General features: G+C 46.2%; 1 protein-coding gene across 1 annotated transcript in view; it reads right to left on the bottom strand.

Annotated features, from left to right (window-relative positions):
* VPS4A (vacuolar protein sorting 4 homolog A) overlaps window positions 1-17,500 on the bottom strand; it is a 101,773-nt gene that overhangs the window by 50,583 nt on the left and 33,690 nt on the right. The window contains exons 4-6 of the mRNA XM_085888981.1: window positions 7,530-7,591; window positions 3,193-3,312; window positions 2,574-2,730 (exon numbers count right to left, since the gene is read on the bottom strand). Of these exons, the coding sequence (XP_085745107.1) occupies window positions 2,574-2,730; window positions 3,193-3,312; window positions 7,530-7,591 (339 nt within the window). The remainder of the gene's footprint in view (window positions 1-2,573; window positions 2,731-3,192; window positions 3,313-7,529; window positions 7,592-17,500) is intronic.

Here is a 17,500-nt window from a genome sequence, read left to right as displayed (position 1 = left end):
ACACACACACGCGCGCCTGGTGTTGGCGCAGTGGTTAGGGCAGCGGCTTGGGATCCAAAAGGTCCTGAGTTCAAACCCCGTTAGACCACTGAATTAATACACCAGTGGGTTGACTCAGCCTGTCATCCTTCCGAGGTCGGCGAAATGAGTATCAGTGTACTGGGCCGGTGTATACCCCGGTTAAAATAGGTGTTCCATATCCCTGTGTCGTTAGAGGCGACCAGGGTTGTGTCAGGAAGGGCATCTGGCGTAAAACATGTGCCAAATCACTCTGCGGATCATACGGATGATTCGCTGTGGCGACCCCTAACGGGAGCAGCCGAAAGAAGAAGGAGAAGATATATACATATATTGTTACAGCTGTGGAAATTCACAGAGCACCATATAGGTCCTTAGATCAGTTATGCCGATAAGTTTGTGTTCAGATAGATTTCCCCACCGTTGTCTAATGGGATTTATTCATGTCACCCAGGCTGTGAATCTTCAGTTAGCCGTTTTTCTTTCGCAATCGTTATTTTGGACCAACCACTTCACAACAACCACGATCAACACCACCACCTTCTCGTCAACCGCCAACATCCCCACAGATAACGAACAGCCACCTTCACAACAGCCACCTTAACCACCACCGCCCAACCACACCACCCTCACGACCACCACAAACGCCAGCATCAACCATCTCCACAACATCGCCTCACCACCTTCTCCACACCCGCATTTCAACGACCACACCACTACTTCCACAACCACACCACAAACCTCTCCACATCAAATAACGTCTCTGCCATGGATGCTCGTCAGGAAAGTAAACAAAGGAAACGGCAGGAAAACCCGTTGCCCCCGCGGAGTGCGGGCAGAACCACAGCACCGAGGAGAGAAGTTCCGATAGCGCTGGGATTTCCCCTCCCCCTTTTCTTGCTTTCCCGCGCACCGGGACGGGTCAGGGGTGAATCGGGTCAGGGGTCAAAGTTGAGGTAAAGGAGGGCCTCCTTTTGGGCAGAAAATGCCCCCGCGCGCTCCGAGGGGAGGGGTGACGCGCCATGGGTATAAAGTGCGGGCTGAGGAGAGGGTCGCAAGTCAGTCGGTGGAGAGAGTCGGTGGAGTGTCTGTTGGGGTTCGGAGTGCCTGGAGCCTGGAGCCTGCAGTTGGTGGAGAAGCTGAGGAGAGTGGAGGAGACGCAAACGTGGAGCACGGCCGTGTTCGGGACGTGGAGATAGCCGGAGAGTGCTCGCCAACCTGCACCGAACGGTCTGAGGTGAAGGTAACCTGCGCGGCCTCTTGGAGCTACTTCGGTCCTCAATGCTCCATGACATAAAGACCCCGAGAGGTCCAGTCTACCCCCTTGTCTTTGAGGGGGTTTTTCCTTGCTTTTCTTTGTATGAAAGTTGTGGCGCCAAGTCCGTCAAGTAGAATTGTATAAGTAACTGTACATAATAGATAAACGGTCGTAGTTCCTTCGCATTGCTTTTGTTTGGCTGTATAATTGCATATGTGCATGCTTGTATACATGCCTGCATGAATACCTGACTGCATACGTGTGTGAATAAATGTGCTTGTTTGAATGTTGACCTGTTTGTCACGTCATTTTCCCTCCATTGAACTGCCGTATTGCATTTCGGAATAATAGCGGGCTTTTTAATAGCCGATAATAGAATCGGGACAAGCGAGGCCTCGCGATAATACCCCACTCGGTTATCCCAAAACGGAGCGAGCTGCTTAAGCGGCTCGTGTCGAAGCAGGCCTCGCTGAGGTACAATCTCTCGGTAATCTACCTGCGCGAATAATTAGGTAAATTGATTATTTGGTGATCGGACCCTGTAACGTGCGGGTTGAGTGTGGACAAGGTTGTAGTGTGCTTGGAGCACACCCGTGACTGGTTTTCGGCGTTGTTCCGGAAAGTCGCGACTGAGTTGTTCGTTCATTGGGCGAAGCGACCGCTATTGGTTAGACGCGGTCGTTCGCACGCCAGCGGGCGAGAATTCGTAACTATATATGTATGTATGTATATATATATATATATATATATATATATATATATATATATATATATATATATATATATATATATATATATATATATATATATATATATATATATATATATATGTGTCGTTGAACGACACAACACAGCTAACCAATCGATCGAATAAAGTTCGAGTAACCTCTTCTCCCCAATTTGGTAACAAACAGGAAAAGAGAGTCATCCTCAAGCGACGTTTTGCTTGTGGTCCCTCTCAAGCCAAGAGGCACAGCTAATCACACGTGGCCATTTAAACTAAATTAATGGGAGGTTAGAGTAAGAGGAGGGGAAGGGAAGGCAGCGGGAGGGGAGTGCAAGTTATGCAGGAGACACACACACACACACTAGCATTTAAGATTGAGGATACAATTCATCATTTCTTCTTGACGAGGACCAAATCTCATGCATGGCTTTGGAATGCCCACTGACAACCAGGAATCTAGAATTTACCAATCACCATCCACAGAAATTTGACTTGGGAATTATGATGCATTATTATTTGAGAAGGGAACCCCAAAACCGCTCTTGCAAAGTGTCAAAAATAAATACTTACTTTTCACTCTCCCCCAGCCATTTGGACATCAAGTCGGAGGACGAGACAGAGAAGAACGTGGAATTGTTCGCCTCGGTTGCCACAGCTTTCGCCAGGTACGACTTTCCAGTACCCGGTGGTCCAAACAAAAGAATTCCGCGCCAGGGAGTACGTTTTCCTAAGAACATATCAGCAGACAATCCAGTTTTCATTGTAGGTTTTCTTCCGTGAACACCTCAAATTCCAACTCAGGTCAGTTCCGTTTCCACAAGCACCCTCCGCTTACCCATGCCTTTACACCTACAACGTTCGATCAACGTAGAGATGAACCTACAACACCCAGAAATGCAGAAATGACCCTGTCTTGATCAAACAACCACTATGAATGTGCCCCTGACCCCAACAACTTGAAACAGCCGCGCCCAACCTCCTCCCCCGCCCACGCCCTCCAGATTATCAAGAAGCTTCCGGCTGACCCTGGCAAACCCACAGGCGACGCTTCCGGCCGGCCCCGGCAAACCCCGCAGGCAACACTTTTTGGATTCAGCTTGAATAATAATCACTGAATTTTCCACCCCCTTTTGAACACCTCCAATATTTCCCTGCCCCTCAAAATACAACGGAGTGATATCTTCGGCACCTGTGAATAAATGAGGAAATTTGATGGGCAGAATCACAGCTTCCTTAAGAGCTTCCTTTGCTCCTTCCAGCCCAGCCACATCACTCCATTTCACATTTGGTTTCTCCATAACAATGGCACCTGTGGGGTGAAGTCAGAATCATCAGTCGTCATGACCACACATTTCAGTGGTATAACTGAGTGACACGTTATTCTAAAGTGGCAGGAATTTCCACAATTAGAGTTAAAGTAGGATGAAGGAGAGGGAGTGAGGAAGGAGAAAGGTTATGGTAAAACATTTGGTTTTTTTTTTTTTTTTTTTTTTTTTTTTTGTATACCTTGGTCGAGGCTCGTATGAGAGCTAACACACAACTCACAGCAAGGAGGCATGAGACAAGAGGGGCGGGAGTGGAAGGGACAAAACATTGGGGAACAGACACAGGTGAACTGTGGAAGGGAGAGGGATGGGGATGGGACGGGGAACATGGCGAGGGGAAGATGGACATTAAAGGGACTTTCAGGAAGGAAAGCAGGAGAATTGAAGGAAGTGGGCTTGGGTGGATTATCGGGGGTAGAAAAGATCGAGGATTTGGATGGGGGAAGATAAGAGGTGGTGGTGAACAGCTGTTTTGAAAGCCTGAAGGGAAGAATGGGAAAGAATAGAGTGAGGAAGTTTATTCCAAAGGCGGGAAAAAAGAGGAATGAAAGAGTGAAGATGAGCAGTGATTCGTGATTTTGGTAGTTTTACCAGAAGGGGGTTGTTGGCGGACCTTGAGCGCACCGTGGAAATGTGGTTGGGACAAATCGCAGAGAGAGCAGGGGGGGCAAGGCTGGAGAGGAGTCGGTAGAAGACAGAAAGACCACCGACCAACCTGCGGTGATTGAGTGAGAGGCCCAAAGACTCAGCTTCATTGCGGGAGATGCCAATGATCTTAAAAGCCCTGGTTTCGACAGCGTGAAGTCGAGAAAGGTGGGAGGCAGGAGCACCAGCCCAGAGGGGAGAGCAGTACTCCATCAGGCTACGGACAAAAGCTTTGTAAGTGGTCAGGAGCTCAAGAGGGCCGAGGAAGGACTTTGCACGACGGAGGATTCCCAGTCGGCGACTGGCTTTTGAGGCAAGGTTGGAAATGTGACTTTCCCAGGAAAGGTCATGGCAGATAGTGAGACCCAGAAGCTTGAAAGAAAAGACTTCTTCCAGAGGATTGTTGAGAAAGTGGATGGGGGGTTTTGTAAACGGTCCTTTCGAAGAGACATAGTGAGAGTGTGAGATTTGTCTGGATTGAAAGACATGTTCCACGTGTTGGACCAGTTTGTGATTTTATCCAGATCTGCAGTGAGTGAAGAAGCTGCTGCTTGCCGGTCTGAGGGATGACAGATGGTACGGCAGAGGGTTGAGTCATCGGCAAAGAGAAATAGAGGATTTTCCAGAGAGTCCGAGAGATCATTGATGAAAACCAGAAAAAGAACAGGGCCCAGAACGCTACCTTGAGGAACTCCAGCCTGCACAGGAAGAGGGGATGAAAGAACTCCATTTAGGGCCACACGTTGACTGCGACAGGAGAGGAAGTCTGCGAGCCATGAGTGGAGATGGCCTTGAATACCATGGGCAGAGAGTTTGGTGAGTAGGGCAGGGTGCCAGACTGTGTCAAAAGCACGTGATATGTCCAGGGATACGGCTCGGATTTCCTGTCTGGCATTGAGGACCTCCATCCATTGATGGGAGAGCAGTAGCAGCATATCTAGGGTAGAGTGACCTGGTCTGAAACCAAATTGATGATTGGAAATCAAGCCATTGGAGAAGAGGAAGGATTTCATGTCTGAAGCGATGATGGATTCCATAACCTTGCTGATGATTGGGAGAAGACTGATTGGTCTATAGTTACAGGGATCTGTTTTTGCACCTTTTTTATGCAGGGCAGTGATGTTAGCAGATTTCCAAGCAGATGGCAGATGACCTTGGGAAAATGAGAGGGTGAATAGAACAGAGAGAGGGTGAGCAAGAGCAGAAGAGCAGGCTTTGAGGACACGTGGGCTGATGCCGTCTGGACCGGTTGCAGAATCTGACTCGAGGTTTGAAAGCAAGCTCTCCACCTTGTCAGGAGAAAAGGATACAGAGTCCAGGGACAGTTGGGTGCGACTGGGTAAAGTGGGTAGAGATAGTGATGGGTTTAGGACACAAGATTTAGCTGCAAACACCGAGTTTAGACATTCAGCTTTATCACGTGTGGAATCAGCAGTGCGGCCATTTGAGGTAAGGGAGGGGATGGAGGGGAACATACACCAGAAACAGATTTGATTAAACGCCACCAGGATTTTGAGGAGGGAGAGAGGTTTGAGAGTTCAGACTTGAGATGAGAAAGATGTTGTTTTCTGGCTCTCCTGAGGGTAGCTGCACACTTGTTCCGAGCTTTGTGGAAAGAACTGAGATTGCCCTCAGTTGGGTTTGCTTTCCATGAGGCAAAGGCAAGTTGTTTCAGGACAACTGCCTCGCCACAAGCTTCAGTAAACCAAGGGCGGGAGGAAGGGTAAGACAACTGAACACGAGAGGGGATAAATCTGTGCATGAGGGAGAGCAAGTTTCTTTGAAAGAATTCCCAGGATGAGTTGATGTTTGAGAAAGTAGTGATAGGAGACCAGTCTGTAAGTTTGATGGCTGCTCGGAGACCCTGCCAGTCGGCTTGAGTGAAATGCCAGACTCGACGGCGGTGAGGTGGTTCTCTGATAACAGCCAGAGAGATGTCCACTTTAATAAGGACGTGGTCAGAAGAACCAATTGGAGCGAAGGAAGAGCAGCAGATATTGTCAGGGAAATTTGTCAAAATCAGATCCAGAAGAGATGGAGTACCATTGGTTGAGATCCGGGTCGGGAAGTTGACCGATTGAGTCAGTCCCAATGAGTCACAGAAAGCTTTTGCTGATGTCCCATGGCAGGTGAGAGAGGTACCCACACCTAGCCAACTGGCGTGATGACAATTGAAGTCGCCACATAAGAGGAAGAGAGAGTTTGGATGAGAAGATAGAAGATGGTCCATGTTTTCGGAGAGTGAGGTGTAGATGGAGTCATCACTGTTCGGTGGACGGTACAGTACACATATAAACATGAGGTGGGAGTGGAGGGGAAGCCGAAGCCAGAGGTATTCCTGGGGGTGTGGGGGAGTGAGAGCAGTGCAGGGAGAGTGAGGAATAGAGTCTTTGATGAAGAGAGCAACACCTCCACCAGGACGAGGCTCAGGTCTGTCATACCGTAAGAGGGAGTAACCAGGGAGAGATACTTGGGAGTCAGACACGTCTTGGGAGAGGAAAGTTTCTGTTAGGCAGATAATGTCTGGTTTGTCAGTGGCAACCTGCATGGAAAGATCTGAAAGGTTTGAGCGAAGGCCCCGGATATTTGAGGTCCACAGTTTTAATGAAGAGGTAGGGGAGGAGGCTTTTGGTGCAGGAGGTGGAGGGGGCGGGGGAGGGTCGGACGAGGGACGAGGGGGGGAGGTAAGGAGGGTTGCTGAAGGAGTGTGGGGTATTGCAGAATAGCGAGGGGAGGGGGCCGAATGAGGAGGAGAAAAGGCTCTGTGGTGCTGGGAGAGAGGGGGGACAAGAGACAAGGAAGATGGCAGTTGAGGATTTGAGGAGGTGGAGTGAAGAGATGGAGGTGAGAGGGCAGTGGAGGGAGGCAGGTTGGTGGATGAGAGGGGGGCAACTTAGAGAAGGAAGAGTGAGGGGGATGAAAGGTGGGAGAAAGGTGAGGGGTGAATTTTTGAAAGAGGTGAGAGGGAGGCTTGGAGGGAGAAGAGTGGGATGGTTGCTTTGAGAGTGAGAGTGAGGGGTGAGGGGGTGAGTTGGCACTGAAGTTGGAAAAAAAGAATGGTTGATGGAAAGCGAGCATCCATGGCAAACTGTGGTTTTTAAAAGTTTTAGGTCAGAGATGCGATTTAACACAATTCTTGATGGATGCAATGAAGGCGAATTCAGAGCATGGAGAGAAGAAGCGCTGTAATAGTTGGATTTTTTAGGCAAGGAATGAAGGAGAGGTCGAAATGAGAGCAGTCTGTTAAAATAGCAGAAGAGTAGTGCATTGTGAAACAGTAAAGAGTACCACATGTGTGAGAGAGGAAGATGAAGCATTATAAGATCGTTTTTGTTGTTAATATTAATGTATGAGAGAGTTCAACAGATTAGGTCATGGAAGTGTAAAAAAAAAATTGAAATGTTTTGATTTGTTTGATTGAAATGTTTTGATTGGAAGAGTTGTTTCACATTCTATGTTAATAGACTTGGGTTTTTTATTTTTTATTTGGTTATACACATGCAAGCTCCATCATGACCTGCTGTAACTAAAGGAAACAAAGCAGAATTATGCTCACTTTGCAACTGCTCTTGCATTTTCTTCTTTTCTGGGTTGTCTCCTTCACTATCACTGTCACTTCTAAAATAAAAATCAACATGGAAAAAAAATTAGGACAAAGGATAATTTTTTCCAAGTAAGCCATTCTACCAAGATACATCACAAATTGTAAGCAACCTTGCCCAGACAAGCATTTAGTTATATAACCAATATATTACACACAGTGTTCAAAGAGCGAGGTCATTTAGAAATAGTGTCACTTTAAGTTGGAGCACAAATGTTTTACAACACCAATGTTGATCCACCATTTGTTTGAAACAGGCCAAACTACAAGGGCACTTGGTAGAGCACATACCTCTGTCACACAATGCCTGATCCACGAGAACATATTGCGCCCATTACATTTTTGAAATATCACGCGCGACAGTACTATATCGTTTTTGGCCCTATCTCTCAATGATGAAGAATCACTTTGAAAATTAAATTATTATCGTATCCGGATCTGGATTCGGATGTTCACTAAAATTGAATAAATTCTTCCTTGTCACACACACACACCATGTCCACCAAGTTTCAATGGTGAAGTTTCATCTCTCAATGGTGAAGAATCACTTTGTCTCATCAAAATGATTCTGCATAGAATAACAGTGAAGATGGAAACAAAACAATGTCTGAAATCTATTTTTTTTCTACCTATAATACCATAAATTCCGCATGGACACGTCTCGAGAAAAAAAAAACCCACCATACGCGTCCGGAGCCAAGTGATCCGGAGACAAACACCGCCCGGACACGTTCAGAGGCAAACTCCCGTCCAGACATAAACATCGCCCGGACATGTCCGGAGACAATCACCACCCGGACATGTCCGGAGATAAACAATGCTCAGACACAAACTCTGTCCAGAGGTGAACACCGCCCAGGGACATAAACACCGCCTGGACACGTCCGGAGGGAGAGAGGGGGAGAGAGAGGGAGAGAGAGGGAGAGAGAGGGAGAGAGAGGGAGAGAGAGGGGGAGAGAGAGGGGGAGAGAGAGGGGAGAGAGAGGGGGAGAGAGAGAGGGAGAGAGAGAGGGAGAGAGAGAGGGAGAGAGAGAGAGAGAGAGAGAGAGAGAGAGAGGGAGAGAGAGGGAGAGAGAGAGGGAGAGAGAGGGAGAGAGAGGGAGAGAGAGGGAGAGAGAGGGAGAGAGAGGGAGTGAGAGGGAGTGAGAGGGAGAGAGAGGGAGAGAGAGAGGGAGAGAGAGAGAGGGAGAGAGAGGGAGAGAGAGGGAGGGAGGGAGAGAGGGAGAAAATGAGAGAGGGAGAGAGGGAGAGGTGTGATGGGAGGGTGATGCACTGTATTAAAAGGGGGCGGAGAGAGAAAGGGACAAGAGAGGGGGAGGGGAGTTATCAGAGAGGAAAAAAAAGCAAAAACAAAAACACACATCGGCAGGCAGATTGGAGTCAGTATGATTGCCAACGACACTACATCCTGAAAACAGCCCAAAAACCTTCAGTCACTTTCACCAACAATAAATAAATAAATAAATAAATAAATAAATAAATAAATAAATAAAACGTTGCATTTATATACGTTTCAAGTAGCTGTGCACAAATATTGATCTTTATAAACAGTTGCGTCTGACAGGTGGTAAAAAAACAATTTGGCTCGGCAATTTAGAAAACACGTTAATACGGCAAGCAGCTCAGAAATCGAGTGTTATCAAATATATTTTTCTTGGAAACTCACAAAGAGAAAACATATGACCTCTGTAAAGCACACCCGATAACCACTTGCTTTATAAACAGTCATGAGGACGATGGAAAACCTGATAAAACCTCCATAAAGATACGGGATGAGACTTTTCCACCATGGCATGGCGTGCCCACACACCAGCGGCGAGTCCCTACAGATCCAAATCTACCCATATGTACCATGTCTGTGTGCGCTGTATACGTACCTCTACATTGTAGGAACTGTCGACTGTGCATCCCGATCGGGACACGAATTGTACTGCTATCGATTTTAAGGCACTCGCCAAGTAGCTTAAGCACTCAAGCAAGCACTCCAACGGAACGCCTTGCTTGGCAAGTGATTACAAATTACCGTTAATAAACCCATGCACCCGGAAATGCCAAAGCAATGTCCAAGTTGGGCAAATGAATACTTTTTCCTAGCAGTCGGTACTGCTGCGAGGTTTGATTCTAGAGTATAAATTTTGTAATTCAGCTTTGTTTAAGAGATTCTCGAGGTTATGGTATGTGCGGAAATTTGTAGCTATGATGAACAGGGATTGGATAATACGAGTGAGGAAATAAAAAAAACTTTATCATTAAGAAATCATTGCAGCCTGTTCCAAGTCAAAGCATGGTTGAGCAGGACAAAAAAACATGGTGGCCTCAGACCCCAGTGAGGTAACCCAGGAAACACCTTAACCCTTTGAACCCTCGCGCCATTTTACCAGCCGCTATTCAAACATCCAGATACTCGACTTGCTCGGTGTTTCTCCAGTGAACCTGGGGGGGGGGGGGGGCGAAAGTCCAAGGAGCTCAGGACTCAAAGGGTTAAGACCTCATAGAGAGCGATGGCCGAGGATACGCCTGATAAAGGATATAATTAAATAAGGACGTTAATTATTTTCAAAAGGGGTGTTTTTATTAACCCAAGCACCTAAGTTTCACTCATGCATTTCCTTGGACTTCCCTTAATATGCATGCAAAGTTACAGGCTGATAGATTTCATGGTTTTAGAGTTATGGAAAACACACACACACACACACACACACACACACACACACACACACACACACACACACACACACACACACACACACACACACACACACACACACACACACACACACACACACACACACACACACACACACACACACACACACACACACACACACACACACGAGTCAAAATCAGCTCAGGTGTAATAAAGTGTAACACAATCATCAAATATAGAATTCTTTATTAAATGATATAACTAATGTTTTTAGGAAGTTGAATTACTTCGCGACAACAATCAACAGGAGAAAATATAGTTATGTACCCACATGTTGAGAAAAAACACTATTTACCCCAAGCTTTGAAGGTTTATGCACATTATTGTTGACGGACAAAGTAGCGATTTTTTTGTTTTTCCCTGTATTCCAGGCCTATTCCAGCATGCAAAGTGTTTTTCTTAATACATACGAGATAACCTTTAAAGAAAAATTTATTGTCCATCAAAAAGTTTGTACACACCTATGTTGGATGAACTTTCAACACAATGACAATTTTTGTTCGCTTAAAAATTCGTATATTTATCATCTCTGCACCGATGACATCACGATACCAGAAAACCTTTTTGGCAAATAACATAATGTACAAACATAAGACCCCGTATTTGTAATGGAATATGTCAAAGGTACTAAGATAAACAGATCAGAGAAAATTTTGGGGTACACTTATGCATGTTATTTTTGATGGACTTGATGAAGTTATGAGACACAATTTCTCTTTTTCCACGCCCCGCTTGATCCTCGAGCATTCTGCATCCTTTTCTCTTATTCTCCATCTTTTCTGCGCATTCATTCTTGCTCGCTCTTCTCTTTTCTTCTTTGCATCATATTCTCACTTCTTAAGTCATTCATTTCTGGTTAGAACTCTGCGTGTTTCGCTTTTGTCGGTCCCAGTCGAGGATCGGGAGCCTCGGCCTGCTCCAGTTTTCTTTTGGCAGCAAATTTTTTTCTGACGATCTCGATTAAGATTCTTCTCATGTTCCTTGCCATCCTGACTCCTGTTTTTCCGGAACTCCCTTGCACGTGCACTTTGAGCCGCTTTACACTCCGCCCACTTCACAGGGTCTTGCTTTAAATGATCCCACCAAGCTTGGCTATTATTAGCATTATTGGACTTCCGACAGTCAGTTTCATCCTGAACTGCTTGACCGAGGCCTGGTGTATCATCCTGCGCCGGCTGCCGACTTTGCATTGCAGTGCGATAAGAGGAACGTAGCTTTACTTTCAGGGACATCCTAAAAATTTTGAATAAATACATATAGTGGTCATATTTATACTGTTCTTCATCCCCACCCCCTCTATTTCTGTCAAACAATAACGTGCACAAGACATCCCCCTATTGGCCACGTTCAAATTCACATGCAGTGTCCTAAACATCACCCATAAGAACCACTTGGTGAAAAATATATTTAGGTGGTGCTTTCCGTGTAAAATGGGGTAGAGTTGGCTTCAAATGCTTCAAAATGGACCAAATCATAAACGTGCACAATACGTGTCTGTCATATTACTAACGTGCACAATACGTGTCCATCAGATTCTAACGTGGAAATGGCCAACTCCGTCAGAAACCATAGAAAGTGAAGATGGTGGACCTGACCTCGTCCTTTCGACCACGGTTCTCGCACTTATTTACTTTCTTTAAATGTAATTCACATTCTTACGAAGTCACACAACATTCCTATTCATTTTTTTCAAGTTCAAGACATATATCCTGACTCCTGTTTTTACGTTACACACGTTAGATATTGCGCACGTTATTTTTTATGACTGACACCGACTCCTTCAAATATGTCGCCATTACGGACTTCTTCCACAGATTTCGATGACGTAATATACACCGGCAGGGTCAAAAGTCTATTTTCGGGTGCAGACCGTTCACGTGATCCACCGTTGGCGGGAGTTGATGGCCTGGATTAGGCACATTATATTCACGACGGACGCGGTCGAGTTGGTTTTCATACCTCGATATTTCAATACTGAAAATCTTTGGGGCACAAAATGGGTTACATGCCATCAGGAACTTAGCATACAGACACGGCCATGACACTATTTCGGTACATGCTGCTGCCATCTGGTAGTAAACTCAACCCTGAGCCCCTAGATAATTTTGACGGACGCAATAACATGCACAAGCGGAATTTTAAACCACATATTTTTTTATTGAGCAAAGTACGGATGATTAAATTTATGTTCATACGTAACCTTAGATGGTGACGTTTAAATGAAATATATATATATATATATATATATATATATATATATATATATATATCGTTGCGAATTCGCGCCCGCCGGCGTGCGATCGGCCGCTCGACTCGAATGGCAGCCGCCTCGCCCACCGGATCGGACAATTCAGTCGTGACCCTCTCGGAACAACGCCGGGAGCTAGTCACGGGTGAGGGTTTAACCTCACCACGATCGTGCCAATTGCCCACCCGCGCAGGATCGGGTTGCTCGCCAAATTCGACCTACCTAAGTACCTGTGCGAGTGGTCGACCGGGCGATCGTACCACGCCACAGGCCGACTCTGGACACGAACCGCTTAAACGGTCCGTTCCGTGCTACAGTGATAACCGAGAGGTGTTATCGTCGGCCTTGACGGTTCCGATTAATTACCGGGCGTTTTAAATCCACTACGAACCCCTTACGTGATGCAAGATGGAGGATCAATAAAAAGGAAAAGAGACGAAGCAGAGCGGGAACAATTACACAAGCACGTTTAATTGCACACACAGACAGCGTAGAAGGCACGTATTTACAGTCACAATAAAGCAAGTCAAGCACAGTTGTAACAATAAGCCAAAGAAATACCACGACTAAAACCGACACACGGCAACACTTAAACAATACTACTTTAACCGAGACAGGCACCACCCACAGTCATTTACACAAACCCAAAAGAAAAGCAAAGTGGCGACTTCCCTGAGGGCCGTCGAGTCCCTCTCCCACGTCTGTCGACGTGGTCGCGCCTGGCCCCGACTCCTCTCGCGGTCGGTGAACCCTCTCCGGCACTCCTCGTTCGGACGCGCGGGTCCACCACACAACCGGCACTGTCGAGTCTGCCGTCCGTGCCTCCGTGGATAGGTCGCCCGCCAAACCGCGAGCGCAGGACCAACAGGACAGGAACTCGAAGATGAGGGCCAAGACGAGAAGAGACTCGAGACTCTCGGACGACAAAAAGCTCTCGTGACAAAAGACCACCACTGCAGATGAGCAAAGAGGAAGAGGAGGAAGAGGGAGAGAGAGCGCGCGCCCCACCCGTGTCCGTTCTTTATAGCGCGGGGCTCCGCCCTTTGCTCCGCCCTGTTTTCGGCTCCACCCTCCTTCGAGAAGGTTCTCGAAAAGGGGCGTTTCCTCACCCCGACCGCCTCACGCGGTTCATCCACGAATCGGCGGCGAGCTGCCCTTTCCCCTTCCCTCACACCAAGCGCGGGGAAAAATGGCGGGAAAAGCCCACGAGCATCGTTGGTGGTTTTTGTTTGTTCGAAATAAAAGATAGAACAGAAAAATGGCTAACTCAAAGCGTCGCAGCCCGGATGGATCACATAAATTCCCTCTATGCAACGGGTTTGGGCTAACTACACAAGTACTTACAGAGATATCTCACCTGAGGGCCCTTTATGGTGTAATGCGAATTTCCACAACCGTAACAATATATATATATATATATATATATATATATATATATATATATATATATATATATATATATATATATATATATATATATATATATATATATATTGTGAATACAAATCTAGAAAAGGCAATAAAAGCAGTGTGAAACTGGTCAATGAAAAATGTGACACTCAGGGCCTTCAAAAAAATCGTTTCCCTCTTTTTTCCTGAGACTTTAATATATGTGCTTGAAACTTTCTTTTTTTATCTCCTGGAAATTTATACTGAAGTATCCAACCATTAATGGACCATTTTTTTCGAATAGTAAAAATTAATTGAATGATTTTCTCATGGCCTACAAATATAACACCTTAGCTGATTTTGACTCATATAAATTAGGCTCTGTCAGTATCAATTTTTTTCTGACATCGACATATCGGTGGGCTCATACCGGTATATTGAAAATAATAACAATAATAACTAGAACGGGCACTCAGTAGAGCGCATACCTTCGCCAACGCTACATTTTCCCCCCTCCCCCCCCAGAAACTGTTGATTGTGAGGGTATTTAATCACATACCACATCTGCCATCTCATATGTGTTATGATGGCTTAAAAACATTAAATTTCCTGTGTCATATCGTATATCATAAGATTGGGCATTGAATTCACAACATTTTGACATTGGTTGCATGCAAATTGGATAAAAATCGACCGCACTATGGCAAAATGACGATTTTGACCTTTTCATGACCTCGACCTTGACCTTTGTACTCTTAATTTTGTAATTGGTATTAGAGTGTGGGGAACAGAACAGTCAACATTTTGGTGTTGGTTTCATGCAAATCGGATAAGAATTGACCGTGTTAAGACTAAAACCGCACATTTTGCAATGTCGTGACCCCCCCTGACCTTTGACTCCCAACCGCTAATAAGGGTTATTACGTCATTGTGTCATTTCTCATATCACAAGATGGGGCATTGAATTCTGAACATTTGGCATTAGTTGCATGCAAATTGGATACAAATTGACCGCGCTATGGTAAAAAGACGATTTTGACCTTTTCATGACCTTGACCTTTGACCCAATCGCTCCCAAAATCTAATCAAATGGTCCTCGGATAATAACCAATCATCCCACCAAATTTGCTGCGATTCAGTTCAATACTTTTGGAGTTACGCGAATAACAAACAAACAAACAAACAAACACATATTCACAAATAAATAAATACACAGCGATCAAAACATAACTTTCGCAACAAAGTTTGCGAAGGTAATAATGTTACGAATTTGGGAATTCGATTGCACACAACATTCAGGTTCCTTTCGTCAGTTATGTCGATAATGCTTGTTCCCTATAGTTCACCTTCCATTGTTTAATGGGCAGAAATCGATTACGTGCGCTGTGAGATTCAATTTAATAGTTAGTGAGCAATCACAACACAAAGGAAGACGCCCCTCCCCCTCTTCTGCGAAGAGGAAGAAGAGCCCTCCCGTCCTGAATCACGGGACATAAACAACTCCCTCCCACCCGTGGTTGAGCGGGGGATGGAGCACGAGGGCATGAGTCACGCTGGGAGCGGGGGAGGGGGCGGATAGGAATAAAAAAGGGATACTCTGCTTTGCTTGGGTTTGGCTTTCAGTAGAGTGGCTTCTGCTTGGGGCTTTTAGTAAGCTTTTTGCTTCGGCCTGGCTTTTAGTAGAGCTTCGGCTTCTGCTTGGCTAGGGTTGAGGCTTTTTGGAGAGCTTTTTGCTCCGGCCTGGCTTTTCAGCAGGCCTTCGGGTTCTGCTCGGCTCGGAGTTCTTGGTCCTCGCTTTGTTCATCGGAAGAGAGTTGAGCTGGTTGCTCGGCTCGAGCTGCTGCTGGTGGCTTCTTACTCTTGGTTCGTGTTGTGAGAGGCTTTGTTCATCGGAAGAGAGTTGAGCTGGTTGCTCTGCTGGCTCTTCTTGGTTCGTGGAGCTCTTTGTTATCCGCTTGGTTCCCAGCTTGGTGCGACTCATCGGCCTCATCTTGGAGGTGATTCTTCGAGATAGCGACGCATCGGCGGGAACGATCGGCGCCTCGTCTGACCAGCGCGTGTTCAGAAGCGTGAGAGGATTCGCTGGAGCTGGGGAAGGATCGCGGCTCACGGCGATTGGATCCAGCTCGCTCTCGCTCTCGCTGAAGCCCGTGTCCGAACAGCTTGAAGACCCCACAAGGTGGAGAGGTTCGAGATAAGTTCTGGGTTTCAGCTCATCTGTCCCTCCGAGCTGGAGTCCGTTATTAAAGGCATCAGCCATCATTTTTTGGGTGCGTGTGTGTGCGTACGTGTGTCCGTGGGCCCGTCTAATAAGTAGGAAACTGTTAAGTGCTTTGTGTGCTGTAAATGATTGCATTGCATTTCGTATAGTCGGTATAGTTCTGCTCTTACGTGCTTCCCAAGTTCCCCGTTATTATTAATAAATACCCCAATTGTTAAATGTTTTCAGCTCGTCGCGTCAATCCTTTCATTGACTGAGCATTTCGTGTGTTGGGAGTTAGAAAGCCATTGGTTTGTCGTAAAAGGGGGACATTCGGACCGACGGTTGTCGGCGATTAGGCCGCTCGGAATCACGCACGGCACAGGCTCGCTTAAGCGGCTTGTTCCGTACGAGTTCCGTCGAGGGTGGAATACCCCGGTAGTTGGATCACGTGGGTATTTAGGTAAATTGAAGATTGGCAATCGACCCTCCCCCACGTGGTCTGCCCATTGGCGTATTTCGGTTCTTGCACAAGGACCCGTCGGCCTCGGAGTTATCCGGGCGGCGATCTATATTCCGGGCGATCAGTTGGGCCAACTCGACTTGTGGCTCCGTCTGAGCGGTCGGCTCGCGGCCGACGCCCCGGCACCGTAACAATAATAATAATAATATCTTGAATTGCCACTTTGTAAGTGCTGGCAGTGATGACCGGGTACCAAGACATCTGGCTTTGATACAACACGGGATTGACGAGTTACGGACCAAGTAGCAGTGTTCAATCTATTCATTATATATGCAGTTAGCCCTTTTTCCTGGGGACATCATCAGTTTTAATTGAATGATGTTTAAATAACTTGAACATGAAGGAATAAATGTTGACACCATGGGTCCATACAGTAAACCGGGACTCACCCGAGTCATACGAAGCCCCACACATCTCTCTACGATGCGGGATTGATGCGTTATGGACCGAGTAATACGCCACATTCAATCTATTTATTATGTAGTCAGTTAGCCCGTTTTCCTGAATACATAGTTCGTATCAATTGAATGGTGTTTAAATAATCTGAACACGAAGTAATAAATGTTGACACCATGGGTGCAGAGGGTAAACCGGGACTTCCCAGAGTCCAACGAGGCCCCACACATCTCTCTACGACACGGGATTGACAAGTTCTGGACCTAGCAACAGGCCACGTTCCATCTATTTATTATGTACGCAGTTGACCCTTTTTCCTGGGGCCATCGTCGGCATCAAATGAATTGCTACTCTCTACCCTCAAACCCATCCAAGCACAGCTAAGTGACCTTAGGCTTGTAGCATGGTATTGTGTACACGGTGGTCCTAAATGAGGAGAAAGCTTAGAAATTGAACTGTTTTA

The sequence above is a fragment of the Eptatretus burgeri genome, chromosome 7 (genome assembly GCF_056783735.1).
Source record: "Eptatretus burgeri isolate ZD-2024b chromosome 7, Ebu_testis_v1, whole genome shotgun sequence".
NCBI lineage: Eukaryota > Metazoa > Chordata > Myxini > Myxiniformes > Myxinidae > Eptatretus > Eptatretus burgeri.
The sequence above is the reverse complement of the archived record's forward strand: the minus strand, read 5'-3'. Positions and strand labels throughout refer to the sequence as shown.